This window comes from Abrus precatorius, unplaced genomic scaffold (genome assembly GCF_003935025.1).
Source record: "Abrus precatorius isolate BTA unplaced genomic scaffold, Abrus_2018 Scaffold5, whole genome shotgun sequence".
Classification (NCBI taxonomy): Eukaryota; Viridiplantae; Streptophyta; class Magnoliopsida; order Fabales; family Fabaceae; genus Abrus; species Abrus precatorius.
Genome location: NW_020874395.1, coordinates 17,172,680 through 17,198,507, shown reverse-complemented (window position 1 = coordinate 17,198,507; position 25,828 = coordinate 17,172,680). Strand labels below are relative to the sequence as shown.

The 25,828-nt window shown below is 32.5% G+C and overlaps 4 protein-coding genes across 4 annotated transcripts; all 4 read left to right on the top strand.

The window, feature by feature from the left end:
* The first annotated feature begins 8,434 nt into the window (after nt 1-8,434).
* Nucleotides 8,435-9,834, top strand: LOC113866828 (putative leucine-rich repeat receptor-like serine/threonine-protein kinase At2g24130). Its single transcript, XM_027501627.1, has 3 exons — nt 8,435-9,055; nt 9,192-9,279; nt 9,701-9,834. The coding sequence occupies exons 1-3, from the start codon at nt 8,435-8,437 to the stop codon at nt 9,832-9,834; spliced, it is 843 nt and encodes a 280-aa protein (XP_027357428.1).
* A 6,894-nt stretch (nt 9,835-16,728) lies between these two features.
* LOC113866827 lies at nt 16,729-17,811 on the top strand. The gene has a single exon (XM_027501626.1). The coding sequence runs from the start codon at nt 16,729-16,731 to the stop codon at nt 17,809-17,811; it is 1,083 nt and encodes a 360-aa protein (XP_027357427.1).
* An 889-nt stretch (nt 17,812-18,700) lies between these two features.
* Nucleotides 18,701-23,664, top strand: LOC113866826. The gene is made up of 4 exons (XM_027501624.1): nt 18,701-18,704; nt 19,316-21,527; nt 21,618-22,700; nt 22,953-23,664. Exons 1-4 carry the CDS (start codon nt 18,701-18,703, stop codon nt 23,662-23,664), a joined length of 4,011 nt encoding a protein of 1,336 aa, XP_027357425.1.
* Nucleotides 23,665-24,814: 1,150 nt separating this feature from the next.
* LOC113866825 lies at nt 24,815-25,416 on the top strand. Its single transcript, XM_027501623.1, has 2 exons — nt 24,815-24,899; nt 25,052-25,416. Exons 1-2 carry the CDS (start codon nt 24,815-24,817, stop codon nt 25,414-25,416), a joined length of 450 nt encoding a protein of 149 aa, XP_027357424.1.
* The last annotated feature ends 412 nt before the right edge of the window (nt 25,417-25,828 follow it).

Here is a 25,828-nt window from a genome sequence, read left to right as displayed (position 1 = left end):
TAGAAATATATTTTCAAGGAATTGAAATATAGGACTTTCATATTTTGTATCAAATTCATTGAAAATGGTTGTTATATTTATTGCTAAATTATTAGAATACGAGAGAGTTAGATGATATTCAATCCTATCTTTTTAACTTGAATTTTACCATATTTTACATTATTGCTTTACATTTTAATTATTATTCAATATTTCATGAAAATCATCTATCAATTTTATTGTATATAAGCTCAATTAATTTATATCTTATTAATTAATACATTTGAATTGTTCTCTGAGGACGATACTCTGGTACTCTACCGATTATTACTGGCAACAGACCGTTTAAAAGAAAAGTCTTAACAAGTTAATCACTTAAGATTTAATTTATATCCAGATTTAGTCAGAAATTTAATTGACTGGAAAATAATTTTGTTCATATTATGAACTCGAAATATATATGCATGCAATTTGAAATTTCAACTTTCACTTTACTTAAAAATATAAGTTGTGAAAATATATTTTTATTCCTATTATGAATGAGACTTTTATACAAATGAAATTCTAAAATTTGCTGATTTTTATCAGTTGAAATTCATATACATGTAAATTTTTTTTTCAAAACTATTCAAATCCCTTATGATTTTGATTATATTTTATTTAAATTTATATATTTTTTACATTAGGAAATTATTTAAATTTTAGAAGGATGTTACATTATTTACATCTAATTAAAGTAATGACAAGCTCTGAATAACAGCTATAGCTAGTGAAACATGAACAATTGTGATCTTTGTAAAAACAGAAAAAGTATCTAAAAATTCAAACCCAACTTATTGGATGTAACTGTTGGCCACTAGTCGAGCCTTATAACGATCTACAGATCTATCTTGCTTATATTTAACTTTATAAACTCATTGACATCCTATGGTGTTCTTGCCTTAAGGAAGAGAAACTAAGGACCAAGTGTTATTTTCTTCCATAACCTTAAGTTCCTCGTCTATAGCCTTCTTCCCAGGACATCTCACAGCTTGATGAAAGAAAACAAGCTCAGGTATTGATGAAACTTGGTACACTATCGTAAGAAGATGAAAGTCCAGCAAGGGAATTAAATTTTGAAATCGGATGACTAGTAGTAACCTGATGGCATTGATAATCTTGTAGGTAGCTAGATGATCTATGAACTCGAGTGGATTTTTTGCAGTTATTAGAGGCATTAGGAGGATGTACATCATCATTGGTAGAAGATGTATTGGGTGCTACTACAGGTTTGGCAGGAAGAACCCCGTTAAGAAGTGCAGAAGGTGTCGAGTCAGTGATAGTACAAGGAAACACTACTTCAAGAAATTCATCAACTGCATAGTGGAATTATGAAAAGGAAACAAGTCTTTAATAAAGGTCACATCTCTAGAAATCATGAATTTCTTATGTTCTATATCATACAATTTGTAACCAACAAGATATCCAATGTACGTTGATGCATGACACAAATAATCGAATATTTGAAAAACATGATAATCCGTGACTTCTTCTTAAAGAGTCTTTCATAAGGGGACATGTATTGTAGAGAGGGACTTGGCAGCCCATTAACCAAAAAGGTAGCAACTAAAATATATTCTCCCCCAAACTAAGTAGAGACTTTGAACTGAAAAATAAGAGCGTGAGCCACATTGAGGAGATGTAGTTGTTTCCTTTCTACCACCAAGCTTTGTTAAGGACACTCTACACAAGAAAATTTATGAAGAGTTCCTTTGGCTGTTAAAAAAATTAACAATTGCTAGTTCCTTAGCATTATCTAAATGTATTTGCTTGATTCTCACTTGAAATTGAGTCTCAATCAAATTTACAAAATTAATCAACAAATAAGAAGCTCAAGATTTAGAATGCATAAGATATATCTAAATAAAACAAGAATGATCATTAATGATGGTAAGAAAATATTTTTTTCCATTACAAGTTGGTACACCATATGGTCTCCAAATATCACAATAAGTAAATTGAAAGATGATTCAGAAAAATGATGATTAGACTGAAATGGTGGATGCTTAAGCTTGACTAAAGGACATACAAAACATTTATAATGATTAGAATGTAAAGGAAATTCAGAAATGGTCTAATCTAGCATGTTATGTTTCAGTAGTTACATAAGAAACTAGAGAAGGGAGAAGGGATGAGGAGGAAATAGATTGGAGGATATACAGACCTCCAAGCTGACCACCCAATCTCCTTCTTGGCTAGCAGATCCTATATGATAAAAGAGGAGTTAGAAAATTGTAATGAATAAGAAGAATAATGTAACAAAGCAGAGACTAAAAGCATATTAACATGAAATTGAGATATATAAAGCATATTTTACAAAAAGAAAAATTCTGACAATTAAGCAATGTCAACGGAAAGAGCTCTAATCTTGGTATGATTAGGTAAAGTGACAAAATGGTTAACTAAGGCATGTTGTTTCTCTTCTTGGAGAGTTGATAAGAAAACTTTGGCAATATAGGAGAAAGAGGATCGATCAACAAGATCTGACCTCTAACAGTGGCAAAGATGTCATTCAGTCTCGTAAGAAACATGAGGACACATTCACGTTGCAAAATAGTCTTGTAAAGGTTTTGCTCCACCACAAGAACACTTCACTAAAGTTTTATAAGTATTCATGTCCTCCCAAATATTCTTCAATTTCATGAAGTATTGAGAAATAGACAATGAACCTTGGGACAATCCAAGAAGAAATTTCTTCAATTCAAAGATTTGTGGACCATTGCTTTGTGAGAGCCAATCCTAAACGTCTTTGCAAATTGCTGCAATTGAATCAACATAACTACACTTGCAACAATATCTTTGGAAATAGAGTTCAGCAACCATGTGCTAACAATGTCGTTCGTAGATTGCCAAGTCTGAACAAGCATATGATCAACAACAGGATCTGATTTAGGCAAGGAACCATCAATGAATCCAAGTTTGCACTTACCATTAGGATTTGAAAGCTTTGCACGATTTCTATTGCAGCTATGATCACCAACTTTTTAAAATTAAATCCAAATTTAATAACAAAAACACGGTAAAATTTAATTTATAATTTAAAACTTATAATTTTATAACTATTTAATTGAATTAGAGCTTTTTATAAAAATAATTAAAATGTATTTTCGATCACAAAAAATATATTTAATTATAATATTAGAATTGAATGAGGTGAGAGATTTAAAATTTAAATAGATTTGTAATCTGTTTAAAAAGATACGGATAAAAATTGAAATAAAATTATTGATAAATATAAGTTATAAACTTTATGAATTTAGGGAAAAAAATTATAAACTTTTAAATAAGTTACAGGTAGATGTGATAATCCAACATATTTAAAGCTTTTTTTTATTTTAGATTTTTTTCCCTTTTGTGTTTTACTTTTTTCTCTTTCATTAACTCTTTTTATCTTTTATTTATATAACTATTTTGTTTTTCTTGCACGTCTTTACCACCTCCTTGTTGACCATTCTTTTTCTCCTACATTTACTTTCCTCAACTACTATTGCTTCTATTTTCTTGTCTATTTTTCTATTGTCTCTGCTATTTACAATTAGAAGTTTATTATATTGATATTTCTTGACTTCTACACTTGAGTGCAACTGAAACACTGATAAGAAAAATTAGGCCAACGAAAAAATAAATGACAAAAAGAAATTCAAATATTTGCTTTGAGTTAGAGAGTATAATTTTAGAGACAATTTTATTTATGATAGATCTTAAGTCTTATGAGGTTTTTTATTTTTTATTTACTTTTATTCAACTATCTTTGAATGAGCATCCTATGGTTTGTAATATTTTTATTTTGTAACATTGCAAAATTATTGTGTTATTAGATCCAATCCAATCACCGTTAATAAGAAAAGAATGAATAATAAAAGGAAAAAGTTTGAAAGAATTATTACTATTTTTTAAAAAATGATTTTTTTTTTAAGAAAAGTGATCTTCGTAACATTTTAAATTTGGAAATCTTTTAGTTATGAAGAAAATATTAACATCCTGCTGTGTACTTGTATCTTAAATTTAAATTGACTTTAGAGTGTATTGATTTATAAAAAGAGAAGAATTATTTTAAAATATGGTATATCTTAAAATAAAAAAGTAAAAAATATTATTTAGACTGAACAGGTTTTTTTATTCCCACGTTTACGGTGCAACAAGAAATCAAAGTTGGAAAAAGCAAAAGTTATAATAATAATAATAATAATAATAATAATAATAATAGTAATAGTAATAACAGATATGATAATTATCAAGTGAATACAACATAAATTAATGTTTAAGAATATTATTTTAATCAATTCATCTATCAGGTTGTTAACCTTTAACTTCATTTTGTATTTTGTTTATATGCATGTTTATATGTTCTTTGGGGACAATTTTAATGTTATCTTATTTGATTTTATATATTAACCCTTTTATATTTTAGACTTACTTGCCTTGTTCCCTCAACTTTCATGTTTGTATAATTTCAGTCTCCCAAATTCAATTTTAATTGTTTAATTTTAATTATTTTTTCTTCGTTAACAATGGACTAGAATTTTTCAGTGCATGCTATGCTCGAAAATGGGAAACACTTCACCATTTGGACACCTTTTGGGTAAAAGTTTTCCAACATTGATTTTGAAAGTTTGGGATCTTAGAATTGGAAGTTTAGAGAGTCTGTGTTTTGGAATTAAAAGTTAGAACTAACAAGTTTTGACTTAACAAGGGTTAATATTCCACTCTTTCAGTACTTTTGCTTTGTTATTGTTGATTTTCCTGTCGTGTGTGTGTGTGTTTGGCTCGTAGGGGAATGTATTCCTTTTAAAAAAAATTACATATGTAGTCTCTTTATAACGGTATATAATTTTTTTTCATATATTTTCTTTTAAAATAAATCAAGAAATATTTTTTTATAATATCTTCAGTTATAAATTCTTTTATATTTTTATTTTATTTATAGAATAACTACTTTATTATCTTTTTATTTGCGTAATAATTTCTAATAGTAATTTAATATATGAAATTTTTGCAAAGACTAACAATTTCAAGTCTTTGTACTTCTTTCACGTTTCATATTCAATGCGATTGCCTAATTTTCCAACTTGCCAAAAGGGTTAGAAAAGAAAAGATATATAACAATCATATCTTTCCATGATAAATAATTAAAAAAATATTATTTTAAAGTTACCGATTCACTTTATATTAGAATATAAGTATGATAAAATTTAAAAGTTATAATATCAGATACAATTAATATATGACGTATAAAGTTAATATTAATATCCTTTATGTTATATTATGTCCATATGATACATGTAAGAATGAAAATAAAATTGTCAGGTTGAAACTGAATTTTTATATTTATTTTTTTTATCTTTTTAGTTATATATTTGTTTTAATTATTTCTACCCTTTTATTTAAAAAATTAAAATAAATATTTTAAATATTATTACAAATTTACATAACTAATATTAAAAGTTATTTTAAATCGCATATATAGTTTAAATAAAGGAAACTGTGAGAGAATGGTTGGGTACACCAGCACATGAGCTAAATCAGCAGTTGATTCGATTTAACTCTTCCTTTTGATATGACTCAACTGCTAAACTTTATTGCCTGCAAAATGGCTTAGATAATTAATATACAAATAGAAGTGCAGTAATAAGTCACATAAATTAGCATCATTCCTACTGTTTTCACGATTGGAATATTGAAAGTCATCCTGATATTAAAAGATTAAATATTTCAATATTTTTTATATAAATTCATGAAAATAAAAATAGAAAGATAAATTTGTATTTAAAATTAAAGAAATAAAACAAAATATATTTTCTAAATCTAAATTATCTCTAAACTTTTTTTATCCTCACTTTACTCTTAATTAACTTTATTTTATATCAGCAACATTCAAACGAACAATTATTTTTCTAAACTCTAAATATTGAAAATAATTTTAAACAAAAAAATAACATTTAAATTTATTTTTTTTATTTTTAATTACTAAGTAGAAATTTATTTTTGCACGTGGTTCAAGTTAATACATTGTTACTCAATAAATTTTTACCATTCAAGTAACATTAAAGGTTTGATTTATCACTTTATCAACGTTTTGACTATTGCATAAATTTAAAATTATTTTTAAAAAAATAATTTTATTTTAATTATTTTTTATTATCTTTTAAATTCAAGAGACATTAAAGGTAAATTTATTATTTTGTTAACATCTCTTAGCCTTTACGTAGATTCAAAATTCTTTTTTTTAAGAAAAAATAATTATATATATTTATCAATTTTTTAAAATATTTATTTTATTATTTTGTTTATGCATATAAAAATATTATTTACCAACAAACTCATGTCACAGTGACAATTATAAAGTAGGCATAGAAATAATAATATACAAACACATGCAACTTTATGGCCAATCACAATATTTAATTTTTATTATTTTTTATTTTATTGGCTTATAAAGAAAAAAATAAAGAGAAAAAGAAGAAAAAAAATCAATATTATCTTATAAATGCTTTTAGCTAATAAAAAAAATTTAATTATTATTATTATTATTATTTGCTTTATTGCATTGGTTCAAAAGAAAAAAATAATAAAGAAAAGGAAAATTTAATAAAAAAATTATTTAATTACAAGATTTAATTTTTATTTCTTTGGTTAAAAAGAAAAAGAACAATAGAAAAAAGAAAGAAAGAAAGAATCATTAAAATTTTGTTTATCATAAGATTTATATTTATTTAATTGATTCATAAATAAAAATAAGTAAAATAAAAAAAATATCACAAAAAATATTCTTTACATCACAAGATTTGATTTTTATTCCTTTGATTTGTAAAAGAATAATCAATAAAAAAATATCATTAAAAACTAAAAAAATATTCTTTTATTATTTACATTACAATATTTACCATCAAAGATAAAACAACAAAGATAGGAAAATAAAAATAAAAATAAAAAATAAATAAAAGAAATTACTATCATACAAGATTGATATAGAAAAAAAAAGATAAGATTATAATAATACTAAAGTAAAATTGAATAATTATTTTTAAAGGCGTGTAATAATATGAAATGTTGTAATCTAAGTGATATAATATGAAATGTTATAAATAATTTACTTTTTTTCTTCTGCAGGTTGAAAGGAAAGATTGTTTAGACAATATAAGTATTAAAATAAAAGAGAGTAACATACAAATAATATTCTCTTTAAATAAATTTTTAACTATTAATACTCCAAATTTAAAAAAGGAGAAAATTATAATATAAATCATATAATAACTCATACTTTTATCTTATTTTAAATTGCAACGTAACAAAGAACATAGCAACTACAGTGAATAAAAGAAGATTCAGAAGAATGAATAATTTTAGTAAAAGTACTTTTTTTTTTAAATTATGTAAAATTTTAAAAAATATATGAATAATGTTTTTATGTTTTGTTGAGATAATTAATTGTCTTATTGTATATATTGTTATTAATTTTTATTATTATATTTTTATATATTATTACCTAGACGTTAATTCTATCATTAAGAAAAAAATTGTCCAAATTTTATACATGATTCGTAAAAATTTATATCAATTTATTTTTTAAAAACTTATTTTAGTTTAACTATTAGAATTAATATAGAAATATAAAATTATTTTAAATAACATAAAAAAAATTAAATGATGTATCGTCAAATAGACATGATTGCTATATTCTATGTTTTCTGACCCTTTTAGTCAGTTGGAAAAATTAAGCATCCGCGTTGAAATTTAAAAGCAAAACGTGTAAAGACATGAAAAACAAAATTGATTGGTACTTCAACACAGCAAAATAGCACTTGATATTTCTTCATTTTATTTCTGCACAGGCTTTCCTCAATATAATGTCTTTTTCTTTTAACAGAATGTTAGGGAGTGATGTCTTATTTAAACAAAAAATATCAAATCGTGAGCAGTAAGAAATATGAATAAATAATAGTAAAAAAAGAAAATAAAAAAACTAACGAAACCAAATTTAACTTTGAAATCACTTGGAGATAATTAAGGAAATTAAGAGACATATAACAAATTACGTTTCTCGTGTATGGATTTTATTTTTAAAATTTTAAAAAATCACTTTTGTAAACCTTTTCATGTTTCTCTTTCTTTGAACAATAATGAACAACTTATTCATTTGGCCACCCTATCAACTATATAAACACTGCTGTCGATCTTTCTTGCTTCAAAAACAAGAGAGAAACTTGAACACAGTTTCCTATCTTCGTTTTACTCTTATTCAACGTTGTTTCATATCTGCAAAATTATAATGAGTCGTGTATTCTCAAATTATGTTATGCACTGTTGCTGCTTCTATTACAAGCTGCAGGATCCATGAATGCAGAAATAAAGTGCACAGAGAGTGAGACAAGCACTCCTCAACTTCAAACATAGCCTCTCACATGACTTTGGTGGCATGCTATCTACATGGAGCGACGATGACAGTAATCCTGATTGCTGCAAATGGAAAGGCATTCAGTGCCACAATGAAACTGATCATGTACAAATGCTTGATCTCCGTGGTCAGGATAATTTTTTGTCTGGTGCAGTTAATTTCACTCCATTGGTTCACTTGCAAAAAATGGAGTATTTGGATCTCAGCTATAATGATTTTCAATCGAGTCACATTCCGGAACTTATTGGCTCGTTTACCAACTTAAGATATCTCAATATCTCATATTCTCAAATTTCTGGGAGAATTCCTTGTGAACTTGGAAAGCTTGCACATTTACAATATCTGGGTTTAGGGAGCAATTATCTCGATGGAGAAATCCCTTATCAACTTGGAAATCTGTCACGGTTGAAGTATCTTGATCTTAGTGGAAATTCAAATTCCTTTTTTGGAGCAATCCCTTTTCATGTTGGGAATCTTCCTAATTTGCACACTCTTAGGCTTGGTGGCAATTTTGATGTTGAATCTGTTGGACTCCCAACTATGTGTCCAAAAGTCCAAATTTTCAAGCTCATTTTTCTACACTTAATTGAGGGGAGTGAGAAGTCAGTGGAGTGGGTGAGGGAAGTCCATTTTCGCAGCTTAGTATGAGTATTTTCGTAGAGAGGCATCAAAAAGAGAGAAGGGAAGTGAGGGAAGAAAAGAAGCTCCAGACCAGCTGCTCTATTTCTCTGATATCTAATTGGTTCACCGTTGGATCGGGCTGAAAATTTTACAACAGATTCGTAACACGGTGCTCTTTGTTCTGACCGTTCGGATTGTCGATTGGAGGTCTGAAGTTGGAGATACTGTCTTCGTACAGAAGCCCTGTTTTTGGTGACTCTGCACAGACCAGCCGCATAGAAATCGTTATTTCTCCTTTATTCAACCGTTGGATTGAGCTGAAATTTTGACAGAAGTTCCCAGACGTATATTTCTTCGTTCTGACCGCTGGATCGTTGATTGGAGGTTTTGGCTGAGAGAAATCGTGCATGAACAGCAGCTTTGTTTTGGGAGATTTTCTCTCTTTGGTTAGGCTTTATTGCTTGGTTGTATTAGCTGGTTGTTTGCACGAATTTGTGCAGTATTTTGAGACTCTCTTGTAACTTCATTTGATTATAGTGGAGCTTGATTGACTGGCTTGAGCCCGTGGGTTTTTACTTCTCACATTGAGAGGGTTTTCCCACGTAAATAATTCTCTGTGTCCTTGTGTTTGTTGCTGCCATTTGTTATTGTTGTTGCTCCTCACAGGTTCTTGCAAGTTTGGGGAATTGTTTCCGCTGCTCACTTTAGATAATTGTGTTCTTGTGTTTGGTTTTCCCCAACAGAGTGGTATCAGAGCTCTTTGGGCTCTGGTTTTGGGATTATTTGACTTGCTTGAATGATGGAGGCAAATACAAAAATGGTAGCTTTGAATGGTACTAATTATCATTTGTGGAAGGGCAAGATGAAAGACTTGTTGTTTGTGAAGAAATTGCATCTTCCAGTCTTTACTACTCAGAAGCCGGAAAATATGTCTGATGAAGAATGGACTTTTGAGCATCAGCAGGTATGTGGTTTTATTAGGCAATTTGTAGAAGACAATGTATATAATCACATTGCTAATGAGACACATGCTAGAACTTTGTGGGAGAAGATTGAGTCCTTGTATGCTTGTAAGTCAGGGAACAATAAATTGTATTTGTTGAATTGTCTGATGAATTTGATGTACAGGGAGAGTTCTTCTATTTCAGATCACTTGAATTAATTTCAAGGGCTCCTAGATCAACTGTCTGGAATAGGTATCAACTTTGATGATGAGGTTTTGGGACTATGGCTATTGAATACTCTACCTGAGTCTTGGGAGACATTTCGGGTTTCAATTACAAACTCAGCTCCTAATGGTGTTGTTTCTTTGCAAATGGCAAAGAGTGGTGCTCTTAATGAAGAGATGAGAAGGAAGGCACAGGGTTCTTCATCTCAGTCCGAGGTATTTTTCACAGAAAATAGGGGGAGAAGTAAGAAAAAGGAACCGAAGGGTGGTAGAGAAAAGAGCAGGAGTAAGTCCAAGTCAAGATACAAGAATGTGGAGTGCTATTACTGTCACAAAACAGGGCACATCCAAAAGAACTGTTTTCTTTGGAAAAAGGAGAACAAAGGAAAGAAGGGCAAGCAGAAAGAGAAGGATCATGATGATGATGATCGTGTCACTACTACTAGAGGTGATGATCTTGTTCTTCTTCGTGACTATGAGTCTGTTAATCTTGTATCTGATGAGAGCATGTGGATAGTTGATAGTGGTGCTACACTGCATGTTACACCAAGGAAGGAGTTCTTCACATCTTACACTTCTGGTGATTTTGGAGTATTAAAGATGGGTAATGATGATGTGTCTAAGGTGATTGGTGTTGGTGATGTTTGCTTGCAAACCAACATGGGAGTGCAGTTATTACTTAGAGGAGTCAAACATGCTCCTGATGTTCGCTTTAATCTGATATCTGTGCCTTTGCTTGATGATTGTGGTTATGACAGTCACTTTGGTTCTGGAAAGTGGAAACTCACCAAAGGTAACTTGGTTGTGGCCAGAGGGGAGAAACATTCTAAACTGTATTGGACTAAAGCTTTGCTTGCTAAAGAGAGTGTGAATGCTATGTACATGGAGTCATCTTTGTGGCACCGAAGGCTTGGTCATATCAGTGAAAAGGGGCTTAATTGCTTAGCTAAAAGGGATGCTCTTTCGGGATTAAAGAATGCAGAGTTGGAGAAATGTTCTCATTGCATGGCTGGTAAACAAACCAGAGTATCCTTCAAGAAGCATCCTCCCTCCAGGAAGTCAGAGTTACTTGAATTGGTACATTCTGATGTTTGTGGCCCATTAAAGGTAAAGTCATTTAGTGGTGCACTTTACTTTGTTACTTTTATTGATGATTGTTCCAGGAAGTTATGGGTCTATGTATTGCAAAGAAAAGACCAAGTACTTGAAAAATTCAAAGAATTTCATGCTTTGGTTGAGAGGCAGTCTGGCAAGAAGCTGAAATGCATTCGTACTGACAATGGTGGTGAGTACTGTGGACCCTTTGATGTTTATTGCAGGCAGCAGGGTATTAGACATGAAAAGACTCCTCCTAAAACTCCTCAGCTGAATGGTCTAGCTGAGAGGATGAACAGGACTTTGGTTGAAAGAGTTAGGTGTATGCTTTCTGAAGCAAAATTGCCTAATCATTTTTGGGGAGAGGCTTTGCTTACGGCAGTGCATGTTATTAATCTTAGTCCTGCAGTTGCTTTGAAGACTGAGGTGCCAGACAAAATTTGGTTTGGCAAGAATGTGAGCTATGATCATTTGCGTGTCTTTGGTTGCAAGGCCTATGTTTATGTTCCAAAGGATGAAAGATCCAAGTTGGATGCGAAGACAAGGCAATGTATCTTCATTGGTTATGGTCAGGATGAATTTGGCTACAAGTTATATGATCCTATTGAAAAGAAGATTGTTAGAAGCCGTGATGTGCAGTTCATGGAAGATCAAACCATTGAAGATATTGACAAAGTGGAAAAGACTACACCCAAGAAAGATAGTAATCTGACTGATGGTAATCCAATATGGTTGCCTGTTCACAATCTGGATCATGCTGAGACTAATTCTCAGAATGAAGAGCAACATGGTGATGTTGATGACCAGCAAAAGCATTGTTTCATCACATATTATCTAAACACTATAAATTACTAAAACAAACTCATTTTTAAATAAGTCTAATTTAGTCAAATAAATTTTTAAATTAGTGAAATAAGCTATAAATTAATTTAAAATTTACTAAACACTCTCATTGTATTTTATATAAACGAATTTGACTCATTTGAACTACAAACTATAAATAAAGTCATTAACAAATTTTTATCTATAAAAAAGACAAAAACGATTCCATTGAAATATTTATATGAAGATAAAGAGTAAAGTAAAAAGAAATTGCTAAAATATGAAAAAAAAATATTTAAACCTATTATTAAATATTTAATATATTTATAATTTCAATTTTCAAATAAATAATATAACAAAATATTTATCTATCGTCTACCGTAAAAATAAAACCCACTGCCATATTTAACACATATATCTATTTAAAAATACACTTATTTTCTCCAATTAATCTGAAATAAAAAGTATTTTTTATTTTTCCAATTTTTTATTTAATTTATTTTTTAACCTGAGTATCTTATTAAAAAGGAAAATTAGTATTTATCCTCTAGAAAAAAAGTTTCGATCTTAAATATATCAATGCTAGAAAGAAGGGCCTAAATTCTTATCAAGATGATAAACTTGTAATTTATTTTTACTTTCCTTCCTTTTTATCTTTTAAGGACTATCAGTCGTGAAGTAGTGCTCTCAATCTTTTTATCTTCAATTTATCTGTCTAGATTTTTAAACTATAGCCACTTGGACTATGCCAATTGAAGGCATGTATAAACCAAAAATCATTGCTTTTTTGAGGTGTATTTTTTTTGAAAGGGATGAAAAATAAATAAAAATAACAATATGTCAAATTCAATATCAATTTTTTTAATTTAAACAATATAACTGTTGTGAATACCAATTTTTATATTTTCAAAATGGCTTCCAATTTTTTTTTTAATTTATAAAAATAAAATAAAATTATTTTACAGAAAAATGGAAAATTTTGAAAAAAAAGAAGAGACTGGTTCATGAAAATGGTATCCCTGCACTATGCAGTCTGAGACCCCAATTTCAAAACTAACTGAATGCATGAAAAGGGAAAGGCTCAGATTTTGGCATTTTGTATAAACCCTAAAGGAACCCAGTATAAAATCTAAAAGCAAGAGATCTGGTGAGAGGAACTTTTCGAAAAGAAAAAAAGCAAAGCAAAAATTTTCAGAGAAGAGTGTGAAGTTTTTTGAAAAGAAAGCAAACAATTTTTTGGAGAAGAAACAAAGTTTCAGAGAAAGAAAAATATTTCAAGAGGTAGCAACAAGTTTGTTTTCAAAAAAAGAGAGAAACATTTTGAAGAGGAATATGGGAGAAAGAGAGGAAGCAGGTAAAAAAAAGGGAGCATTTTATAGAGGAAGGAGAACAGCACAACAAAGAAGAGAACAAATAAAATAGTAGAAAAAATTGAAAATCAAGAGAAGAAAGGAATCATAGTCACTATCTTTCATCCTCCGTTGCTGCTCAAATCTGAACGTTCTTCAACTTTGAATACTGCCAAGGTATTGTCTTTACTGCTAAACTCATATTCACAGAACCATGTCGTGGGATGAAAGACGCAAGATAAAAAAGAATACAAGTTATGGGTCATTTGATAGGATTTAGTTGTTTTGTTAATATGTTCTTATTATTTTATTATAAAAATGAAAAGAGAGTTTGATGAAAACGTGACTTATGCACGTCGAGGAGAGATACGGTCAAATTCATTCAAAAAGCTGCATTATATATTATTTTATTTGCTTATTAATGCATTGGAAATGAAATAGATATAAAGATGGAAATCGAGAAGTGCAGAGTATAGTCTTTTCAATTCTTTGTTAGTTCATTGATTTTATGCATATGAGATATAGAAGAATATAGGCGGTGAAAGGAGCGACAGTCTAACTTACAGCATGGTGCAGTCATTTCATTTTTTTTTTCTTTTCTTTCTTTTTTCTTTATATCTTTTATATTTATTTATTTATTTTATGTCATAAAAATATAGTTCACTTTCAAAAAGTTTAGACCGAGATTAATGTTAGATTATGCTTGAACTTCTTTTTATTTATTATTCACTTTTTTTCATTTTTTCTGTTATTATTTTTATTATTATTATTTTAAGGATATCATATTCAGCCAACTAAATTTAAAAATACATAAATAATTCATGTAAATATATGTGTGTATGTATATATAGTTTATATTTATTTACGTGTTTATAATTTATTTATTTACAGTGTTATCATTCTTTACTTTATTGTATTAATTTTAGGATGATTGATATAATTAGATTTTATATTCATATTTTAGCTTTTTTTATAACTCACAAATTATTTTGTAAACAAAAAAATAGTGTAATATTCTCATCAATTTATAATATTAATGTATAGTTTTTCTATCGTTATGTAATATAAATTGATAAAACCTATGTGTACCAACGTTACCTTAGGTCTTATGCAATATAAATTTATCAAATAAAATTTGAATTTTTATTAAATAGTTATTTTCTTTAATCAATTTAGATATATTTATTCTTTTCATCAAATGGAATTAATTTCGTATTGTAATTTTTCTTCTTAATATTTCAAAATTTGATGAATTAAATAACTAAACATTTCTTTGCTTATTTATACAAATATTGATGTGTGATTTACATTGCTTTCGATTGTTCAACAAATTATGGGAAGATTTATGTATAGCTTACGTTATCTTAAATTTTCTTTCACATCAAAAGTAAAATTTAAATACTTTGTAATAATAAGATATTTTAACAATTTACAATATAGTTGTGTGATCTTTCTTCACTTTCTATATTGTTTATCGTAGAGTATATGTATAACCGCGTTATCTTGTATCCTAAATTTTATAACTTTACAAAAATAATTTTAATCTCAAAATAAATCTCTTTTACTGAACTTATTTTAATTAACCAACTTCGTAATTTTTTAGATAGAACTACGTGACTTTGAGTTCTCCATTGCACCTGGAGATACGTAGGAGCGGGAACCGAACTCGTCAAGTCAAAATAATTTTTAAAATAACTCAAATAATATTTCAATAAATAATATTTCTTCTAAAATAAAATAATTAATGTTTAGGGGTTAAATAAATATTTTTCAAAATTAGAATGAATTTGCACAATTAATTTTAAGTAACAGTTTTTAAACGGACTTTGTAGGGTGCTAATACCTTCCCTACACGTAAATGACTCCCGAACTCATTTTTGGTTTCAAAGTTCGTATTATATTTAAGTTTTTCCAAGGTTTTTTCTTAAAATAAACTTTGGTGGCGACTCCTCTGATACTTTTTAAAAACGTTTTTTGCCGTACCGTTGCGACCGCCCGGTTGCGACAGATGGCGACTCCACTAGGGACGTCTTTTAGAGAGTCAAGCCTTTTGATAATTGATTGTGCGAATTTGTATTATTTTGTTTCTATTTGTTTAATCCCTTTCTTTTTTATTTATTTGAGTTAATTGTAGTGTTTCTTTTATTCGTGCATGTATTTTGTGTATGAATTGCGTAATCTCATTGTATGCTCATATTGATATTGTTATTAATCCTAGGGTAGATGACTATTGATAATTTGTATATTCTCGTGTTGTTTAATTTTTGGGGCTTTTTATTTTTGTTGAGTTGATAAGGTTTGTATGTTCCCTCACACACTTTGAGCGGGGCCTTATACCCAGGTCTGAGTATACCTAGGATTAGAGGGGTTATGTAGCGGTGTCATTTTGGATGCACGTCCTATTTGGCTATCGTGAAAACCCTAGCTAGAGTTTGACCTTTTCTTGATGTCCCGCATCTAGTAGACTCCCTACTGTTGTGGTCAACATCAAGGATTGGATCTTAGCTCTAGTGACCTTTTAAGATTACAAGCCACCTTTTGTGAGTTTTTACACGTAAAAGAAAGTTGTAGATCTTTAAGTTAGACCCTTTAGGTGACCTGAAATAGGACATAAAAGGGGGTATTCTTTCCTTATTTACTCTTTTAGAAATTATGTGAATTATTAGTGCCTTAAAGTTTTAAATAAAAAAGGAGAAGAATTTTTATTTTTATTTTTTACTATATTTTGGAATGATATAAGGACTAGTGATTCACATGATTCTTTCAATTAATTTTTCTTACATCATCATCATTTCATATATCATTGCATATCATTTATTTGAATATCATGCTTATTGCCATCCTTCTGACACTTGTAATAAATTTAAAATCAATTTTGAAATAAGGTTAAGGATGACAATTTGCATAATTTCTTACATCATTGCATTGTCAGATGAAGCATTACCCTTTTAAGTATCAATTTAGATTTATCAAAAATAAAATTCAAAAGATCTTAAAAAGGGTGATGATTCATATTGTCCTCGCATTATCATGGTCATCACATATTTGTCTCATTAATGTAAAAGTCGAGTGGATTATCGATTCATTTAGAATTAATGTTGATTCTTATATGGATGTTTATCTATTTAGAATCAATATTAATCCTTATGGCTACTAGGATTCTATGTTAATGAAATAAATACAAGATTTGAAATAATTTCTCATCATTTTCTTTTTATTTATAGGTTGAGAATCACAAAGTTGTTTGAGTATTTGAGAAAATGGAAATTAATGTAGGATCAAGTAGCAGTGAGATGAGATCAGTAGAGTTGAGAAGAAAATTGCATCTAAAAGTTAAAAAGGCTGACACTACTAGTTTGAGAGAATTAGGGAAGAAGCTGAAGACGGTCCAAAAACTAACTTTAGTGAGGAGGTATGGAGATATTTTGAGATTGATGGAAGTGAATGTGCAAGAAGATGCCATAACAACTCTAGCCCAGTATTATGATTCCCCGTTGAGGTGCTTCACTTTTCAAGATTTTCAGTTGGCTCCGACCTTAGAGGAATTTGAGCAAATTCTAGACTTGCCTTTGGAGGGTCAACAGCCATATCGCCCTATGAAACATCATGCATCTCTGCCGACTATCGCCAATGTCTTAAGGATACATCCAGCCGAGTTACAGCAAGCTTATCAAGAAAAACATCAGAATAGAGGATTCACAAGAGAATTTCTTGAGCGACAAATGCATAATTTGGCAGAAAAAGAAGTTTGGGAGACTTTCATAGATGTCCTAGCACTCACCATTTATGGCATTGTCCTCTTCCCTAAGCATGACAACTTTGTGGATTTAGCAGCAATAGATGTGTTTCTTGCATGCAAAAATCGATCTGAAAATCCTGTCCCTACACTACTAGCTGATGTTTATTGTACACTGAGTTTCTGCCATGAAAGGAAAGGAAAGAGGATTATATGTTGTCTACCTATGCTTTATATATGGCTCACAACTCATGTCTTTAAAAGGCCAAGTGAGATCAAGTGTCCGATCACTGATTTGCTGAGGTTTCAGATTGGGCAGAAAAATGGTCAAGAGTGGGCAAATCACTTAGCCAGTTTGAATGAAGGACACGTTAGGTGGCACACTCCATGGCAACAATCAACGACTATTGTTTATCACTGTGGCAATTACCCAAATGTTCCTCTTATGGGTACTCGGGGTTGTATTAATTACAATCCAATTATGGGACAACGTCAGCTCGCTTATCCCATGATGGGACCACCTGTTGAGGAATTGTTGATTCCTTTTGTTGTCTATTATGAAGATGGAAATTTCACTGAGCTTATCCAAAAGGCAAGGAATGCTTAGGCAAGGGTTGTTCGAAAAGGAAAAGAGTTAGGCGTGAGAAGTTGTGCAGCGAAAGTAAGTTACCGTCAATGGGTTAAAGAAAGAGTCCAAGAGATTAAGTTACCATTCAAAGATCCAGGTACCTCCCAAGAAAGTGAGCCATCTAATCCAGAACCCTTTGAGAATGAAGAAGTAAAAGAATTAAAGGTAAGACTGGCTAAGATGATTGAAAAGAATGTGAGGGTAGAAAGGGAGCTTCGAGAGAGCCGTCAAACTTGCGCCATTTTGAAGAGAGAAAACAGTAAAAAACAATAAGCCTATGAAGAGGTTTGTAAGAAGCAGAAGTCTGTGCAAAGCCATACAACTAAAGTTCAATGTTGCCTTGAAGCTGCAAACAAGGAATTAGGATTGAGGGTGAAGGAGCGAAATGCAGCTTTATATGAGAAACGACAATTGAAAGGTGCATTGTACAAGGCAAAAAGAGATCGAGAAGAAGCTTTGACTCAAGCCAGTGAACTCCAAACACGAGTACAAAATATGGAAGAGCAGATAAAGGAAATTGTCATGGCATGCGAGGCTGAAATTAATGCTGAAAAATGGGAAGTGATTAGAATCATGAAAGAATACGAAGCTATTGTGAAAGTGAAAGATGGTCAGATAGAAGAAGGAGATAAGCTTATTGAGTATTGGATCAAGCGCTTCATACAACTTGCATCATTAGCTAATGCCGCGATTGATGACGTCCTGTATATGTTGTCAAAGGCTGAGACAGCTAATTTTTTCTACATGATACCTCAAGAAATTAAAGATTTCCTTAGCCATTGCAACTGGTTGGTCTCGGAGATGAAAGGAATGATAGCTAGGGCTAGGAAGGGGTGATGTAATGATTTGGGGTATGGGTAGACTATGTATGGGTAAAAAAAAAAACAGATGTATTTTGAATCAAATTCTGATGTACTTTGATGTTTTAATTTGATTATGGATTATATTTTGGTGTGTTTCATTTGACGAGGATCCTACATTAATTTCCATTAAAGAGTTGAAGACGCTCAACAATTGTGATGATTCTTTAATCTTTGGTTGTTATTTTTTTTTAAGTGCATTTTTCATTTTGATTAATTCTTTTTTTGACTACAAACTATTTCAGAAAATTAAACAAATATAACGGGGAAACGTTTTCTAAAGCATCCTTATAGAACTCGTGCTCAAGCAAAGATCATGGATGAGTTAGAGGAGCACAATGAAGAGCTGAGAAACGATGTTAATCAGTTGAAAGAACAAATGGCACAAATCCTAGAGGCACTGAAGTCTTTAGAGAGAAGAACCACAGAGGGGACCCCTATTCAAGCACCTCCTGCATAACCCACTCCTACCTATCCACCAGGTTTTACCCCTACACAAGGACTATCTCAAAGTTTTCCTCCTCATGAAACAAGGGTGCCTTTGACCTTGCATATAGAAAGGCCTCCACAACAAGCTTTCAATCAACAAGATGTCCAATTTCCCCCATATGGCCTTCCCTAAGGTTATACGCCTCCGATAGCTGAGAACCCACCAAACACTGGCCAACCATCAAATCAACCCAATCCTACACAACCTTCAGGTCCACAAATCCAACCAACCCAAACATCTATCCCATCATATGCTTACCCTCAAAATGCCCATCCCCAAGAAACTCATATACCCCACACTATACCTACCCTAAATCAACCGATCCACCACCAACCACAAATCACTAATCCTAGCCTTGATGGAAACCCAACCATATCACCATTTCATTCCAATAAGACCTTAGAAGAACCCCAGCCCAATTACTCAGAGGAGCACTTTCAATCCAGAGAAAAATTGCAAATATTGGAAGAAAGATTGAGAGCTATTGAGGGAAGCAGCTATGGCATTGGAGAAGCTACAGATCTTTGCTTGGTCCCAGATGTGATGGTTCCTCCAAAATTCAAAGTGCCTGATTTTGATAAGTACAAAGGAACGACATGCCCAAAGAGTCATCTGATCATGTACTGTAGGAAGATGGCATCACATGCCCATGATGATAAGCTGCTAATTCACTTTTTTCAAGACAGTTTGATTGGAGGAGCTTTGAGTTGGTATATGCATCTTGAGCATACTCGTATTCGTAGTTGGAAAGACTTGGCTGATGCTTTTCTAAAGCAATATAAGTACAATATTGATATCGCTCCTGATAGATTACAACTGCAGAATATGTTAAAGAAGGAGGATGAAACTTTTAAAGAATACGCCCAGAGATGGAGAGAAGTTGCAGCTCAAGTGGAGCCTCCTTTGTCTGAAAAAAAAATGGTAGCTATGTTTATCGATACTCTCCAATCACCTTTCTATGATAGGATGATTGGAAGTGTTTCGTCAAACTTCTCTGATATTGTGATTATCGGAGAAAGAGTGGAAGGAGGAATGAGGAGTGGTAAGATATCTCACAATTCGAGCGGACCCTCCAATTTGAAGAAATTTACAAATGGTCCAGGAAGAAAGAAGGAGGGAGAGACTAATGCTATAGCTTTTCACCCAATAGAAGTTCCTTTCATCAGACCTAACCCTGCACCTTTTCAATTTCAACCCACATTTCCTGCCCCTCAAATTTCTTACCCATATGTCAATGCTGTTTCACAGAATCCAAGTCCCCAATCTTATCAGTCGCGACCCTACCAACCCGCTCCGCCTACTTTTCCCATAGCACCACCCATGAGACCACCCCAACATTGGAACCAAAACCTAAATCCCAACCAAATAAGACCCCAAAACAGTCAAGAAAGGAAGCAAGTTCAATTCGATTCAATCCTTATGTCCTACACTGAGTTACTACCTCGTCTATTCCAAAGTTCATTAGTTGTACCTTGTCCAATGAAACCTGTAGAACCGCCCTATCTAAGAGGGTATGACCCGAATGCTAAGTGCGAGTATCATGCTGGTGGTATTGGTCATTCGACAGAGAATTGTAGGGCATTAAAGTTCATAGTGCAAGACTTAATTAATGCCAAATGGATGAATTTCAAGGAGGATAATCCTAACATTAGGAGTAATCCCCTACCTGGGCATGGAGGATCATCGGTAAATGACGTCGAGGAAGAGTCTTCACATGTTTTAAAAAGGAAAGTTAAAGAGGTTACCACTCCTCTTAAGGTTATTTTTTATGAGCTGTGCAAGGCTGACTTGATCAAGGGTTTTGTATATGAAAAAAATATGTGTGATTTGTACCCTAATGCATACCATTCCATTGAAGATTATGAAGAATTCAAGCATGTTCTGCAAACCCTGATGGACAAGCATTTGGTCCAAATTGGGCACTTTAAAAGGAAAAATGAAGTTTTGACTGTTGATGAACAATCACTAACTTTTCTGAAACCTTTGGTCATTCATTACACCAAGTGTGTGGATACCCCAACTACCAATGGACCTAGACCTATCACTATACAGGTACCGGCTCCATTCCCTTATAAGGACAACAAAGCAGTACCATGGAAGTATGATGCAAAGGTTTATTCTGATATTTTTGTCGTCTCAAACATTGCTGGTGTTGGTGGGATGACCCGTAGCGGTCGTATTTACACACCTGAGGAGCTGAGAAAGGAGCGAACAAAAGAGATAGAGAGATCCTCAAAGGGGAAAGCCAAAGTGGGCGAGTTTGAAGACGCTGACGAAGAGAAAATGCCTGAAATAAAGAAAGTAGTGTCAGATGAAGAAGCTTGTGAGTTTTTGAAATTTATTCGGCAAAGTGAATATTAAGTTGTGGAACAATTAAACAGAACTCCAGCACAGATATCTCTTTTATCGCTGTTGTTAAACTCTGAGCCACATAGGAGGACTCTTTTGAAAGTGTTGAATGAGGCTCATGTCAGTCATGATATCACTACCAACAAGTTTGGAGGCATTGTTGGTAATATTGTCTCAAACAATTATCTCACCTTCGCTGATGATGAAGTACCTGCCGAAGGAATGGGGCACAATAAAGCACTGCATATTTCTGTGAAATGTCGAGATCACATTATTGCTAGAGTGCTTATTGACAATGGGTCTTCTCTGAATGTGATGCCAAAAGCAACATTGTCAAAATTACCTTGTGATGAGTCGCATATGAAACCCAGTGCCATGATAGTAAGAGCTTTTGATGGAACAAGGAGAGAGGTCATTGGAGAAATTGAAATCCTAATCCAAATCGGTCCTTGCACTTTTCAGATTTTGTTTCAAGTAATGGACATCGCGCCAGCTTACAGCTGTCTTTTGGGGAGGCCTTGGATTCATTCTGCTGGAGTTGTACCATCCACATTGCATCAGAAACTAAAGTTTATCATTGATAATAAGTTAGTGATTGTCTCTGGTGAAGAAGATGTGTTGGTGACTAAGCCTTCGTCCACTCCTTATATTGAAGCTGCTGAAGAAGCTCTAGAGACCTCTTTTCAGGCTTTAGAGATTGTGAATGCTACTTATGTAGGAGAGGGAGCTCCAATTTTAAAGCCTCGATTGTCTAATACATCCATAATGACTGCTAAAGTCATGCTCAATGGAGGTTTTCAGTACGGATACATGTTGGGGCAAGTCATATCGAAAGCAACAAACTGGTTACAGCTTCATGAGAATAAGGATAGATTTGGGTTGGGATACACGCCCACTAAAGCTGATAAGAGAAGAGTCATGGAGGAAAAGAAAGAAAGAAGATTAGCCAGCTTGGAAGGTAGGGAGCCTAAAACTGAAGGGGTCCCCATTTGTGATCTCCTGAAAAGCTTCTATAGTGCTGGATTTGAGTTTCAAGACTCAGTGGCTGCTGCTGATGTGGATACACTTGAAGAAGAGGTTGTGGACCTAGTCCGCACTTGTCCGCTAAACACAGAAGTTGGCAATTGGGAGATCATCGAGTTACCTGTGATTTTTAATAGCTATTCAAAGTAATCCTTGAAGTTAATCCTATTGTTTTGTTCCAAAGCTTTAGGATATCATTACTTTTTGAAAACGCTGATATATGATTTCTTTTTGTAATTTGAAATATCAGTTTGTTTTGTAAATTGGGACACATGTTTCCTTTTAAGTATATTTAAATGAAATGCAATTTGAATTCTCAGTAATCTTTCGTGTCTTTTTCTTTATCAGTTGAATCTTGTTGTTTATTTTCTTTTTGTCTCAACTCTTGCACAATGCAGATTCGAAAGTGACATGTCTAAAAGTAACAGTGCTAATATCTCATCCACTAATTTTGATTGTCCCATTAATAAAGCTGTCGAAGATGATAGTGATGTTGATTTACCCTCAGAATTTCTAAGATTGGTCGATCAAGAAGTGAAAGAGATCCAACCTCATGATGAACCCACTGAGACAATTAATTTAGGGACTAAAGATGATAAGAGAGAAATCAAAATAGGCACCCTAATGAAAAAACAAGAGCGCGACAAGTTGATTAAACTCCTGCATGATTATAATGACGTCTTTGCATGGTCTTATCAAGATATGCCAGGTCTAGATGTTGACATAGTCGAGCATAAATTGCCACTAAAACCAGAGTGTTTCCCAGTTAAGCAGAAATTAAGGAGAATGAAACCTGAGATGTCATTAAAGATTAGAGAGGAGGTCAAGAAGCAATTTGATGCAGGTTTTCTTGCTGTTGCCAAATACCCTCAATGGGTTGCTAACATTGTGCTAGTTCCCAAGAAAGATAGAAAGGTTCGGATGTGTGTTGACTATCGGGATCTAAATAGAGCCAGCCCTAAAGATGATTTTCCATTGCCTCACATTGATATGCTAGTAGATAATACAGCTCAACATTCATTTTTCTCTTTTATGGATGGTTGCTCGGGTTATAATCAGATCAAAATGGCTGAAGAGGATATGGAGAAAACCACATTCATTACACCTTAGGGCACCTTTTGCTACAAGGTCATGCCTTTCGGTTTGAAAAATGCTGGGGCAACATATCAAAGGGCGATGGTGACATTATTTCATGATATGATACATAAGGAGGTTGAAGTCTATGTGGATGATATGATTGCCAAATCAATGACTGAAGAAGACCATGTTATAAATTTACACAAATTGTTTAAGCGGTTAAGAAAATTCAAATTGCGGTTGAACCCTGCCAAATGTACCTTTGGGGTAAAATCAGGCAAGTTGTTGGGATTCATTGTCAGTCAAAAGGGAATAGAGGTTGATCCTGACAAGGCAAAAGCAATCATGGAAATGCCGCCTCCTCGCACTGAAAAGGAAGTTCGTGGATTTTTGGGGAGATTGAATTATATTGCCCGATTCATATGCCAACTAACTGCCACTTATGAACCAATTTTTAAGTTGTTACAGAAAAATCAGTCGATGGAGTGGAATGATGATTGTCAAGAAGCTTTTGAGAAGATAAAACAATATTTGCAAAATCCCCCGATACTAGTGCCGCCAGTGTCAGGGAGGCCGCTTATTATGTATTTGACAGTGTTAGAAGGATCCATGGGATGTGTTTTAGGTCAGCATGATGAATTGGGTCGGAAAGAGCATGCCATTTATTATTTGAGCAAGAAGTTCACTAATTATGAAGCTAGATACTCTTTGTTAGAGCGAACCTATTGTGCCTTGGCTTGGGCAGCTCGTAGGTTAAGGCAATATATGTTGAGTCACACGACTTGGTTGGTGTCAAAAATGGACCCAATCAAATACATCTTTGAGAAACCAGCCCTTACTGGAAGGATTGCTCGTTGGCAGGTCTTATTGTCAGAATATGATATTGTGTATGTTACTCAAAAAGCAATCAAAGACAGTGTTCTTGCAGATTTTTTAGCTCATCAACCGATGAATGATTATCAGTCAATACAGTACGAATTTCCTGATGAAAATATAATGGCATTGCTCAATGAGAAAGGATCGTCAGCAAGAGATGAATGGGTCATGATGTTTGATGGTGCTTCTAATGCACTCGGACACGGGATTGGTGCTATACTAATTTCCCCAGAGAAGCAATATATTCCGATCACAGCTAGATTATCATTCGATTGTACAAATAATAGCTGAATATAAAGCATGTACTATGGGAATTCAAGTAGCTATAGAGTCAAAGATCAAAATTCTTGAGGTGTATGGTGACTCAGCCTTGGTCATCCACCAGCTAAAAGGTGAATGGGAGACTCGAGATGTCAAATTGATCCTTATCAAGCCTATATCAGAGAGCTAGTGGAGTATTTCGATGAAATTACTTTCTAACATATTCCTCGTGAGGAGAATCAATTGGCTGATGCTTTGGCTACTTTATCATCAATGTTTGTAGTGAGTCAAAAAGAAGACATGCCGTTCATAAAGATGCAACAGCTTGATCATCCTGCCTATTGTCAAATGGTTGAAGAAGAATCTGATGGTAAACCTTGGTATCATGACATTAAAAATTTCCTAAAACACCGTGAATACCCATTAAATGTTGTTGAAAATGACAAAAGGACATTGAGGAGGTTAGCAATGAGTTTCTTTCTGAATGGAGACGTGCTCTACAAAAGGAATCATGATATGGTTCTACTTAGATGTGTGGATGCTTCAGAAGCACAAAAGATCATGGAAGAGATTCATGAAGGTTCATTTGGGACCTATGCCAATGGACATGCCATGGCAAAGAAGATTCTAAGGGCTGGATATTATTAGTTGACAATGGAGGCCGATTGCTTTCGTTATGTGAAGACATGTCATAAATGCCAGACATATGCTGATAATATTAACGTTCCCCCAACAAGCTTGAATGTCTTATCATTGCCTTGGCCTTTTACAATGTGGGGAATTGATGTTATTGGACCCATTGAACCTAAAACGTCTAATGGTCATCGCTTCATTCTAGTTACTATTGACTATTTCACAAAATGGGTTGAGGCTGCTTCATATGCTAGTGTGACCCGAAATGTGGTGGTGAGATTCATTAAAAAGGATTTGATCTGTCGGTATGGCCTTCCAAGCAAGTTAATAACAGACAATGGCACTAATTTGAACAACAAAATGATGAAAGAATTGTGTGACAATTTCAAGATTCGACATCATAATTCCTCTCCCTATCGCCCAAAGA

Excerpts from the sequence above, each read along its gene's own strand:
- LOC113866828 (XM_027501627.1), top strand. The coding sequence starts at position 8,435 with ATGCTATCTACATGGAGCGACGATGACAGTAATCCTGATTGCTGCAAA. Across the intron at positions 9,056-9,191 it reads AAGTCCATTTTCGCAGCTTA|ATTCGTAACACGGTGCTCTT; the intron begins GTATGAGTATTT and ends ATTTTACAACAG. Across the intron at positions 9,280-9,700 it reads TGTCTTCGTACAGAAGCCCT|GTTCTTGCAAGTTTGGGGAA; the intron begins GTTTTTGGTGAC and ends TGCTCCTCACAG.
- LOC113866827 (XM_027501626.1), top strand. The coding sequence starts at position 16,729 with ATGGAAATTAATGTAGGATCAAGTAGCAGTGAGATGAGATCAGTAGAG.
- LOC113866826 (XM_027501624.1), top strand. Across the intron at positions 21,528-21,617 it reads GAGTTTTTGAAATTTATTCG|GAGGACTCTTTTGAAAGTGT; the intron begins GCAAAGTGAATA and ends TGAGCCACATAG. Across the intron at positions 22,701-22,952 it reads ATTTTTAATAGCTATTCAAA|ATTCGAAAGTGACATGTCTA; the intron begins GTAATCCTTGAA and ends TGCACAATGCAG.
- LOC113866825 (XM_027501623.1), top strand. The coding sequence starts at position 24,815 with ATGGGAATTCAAGTAGCTATAGAGTCAAAGATCAAAATTCTTGAGGTG. Across the intron at positions 24,900-25,051 it reads GGTCATCCACCAGCTAAAAG|TGAGTCAAAAAGAAGACATG; the intron begins GTGAATGGGAGA and ends CAATGTTTGTAG.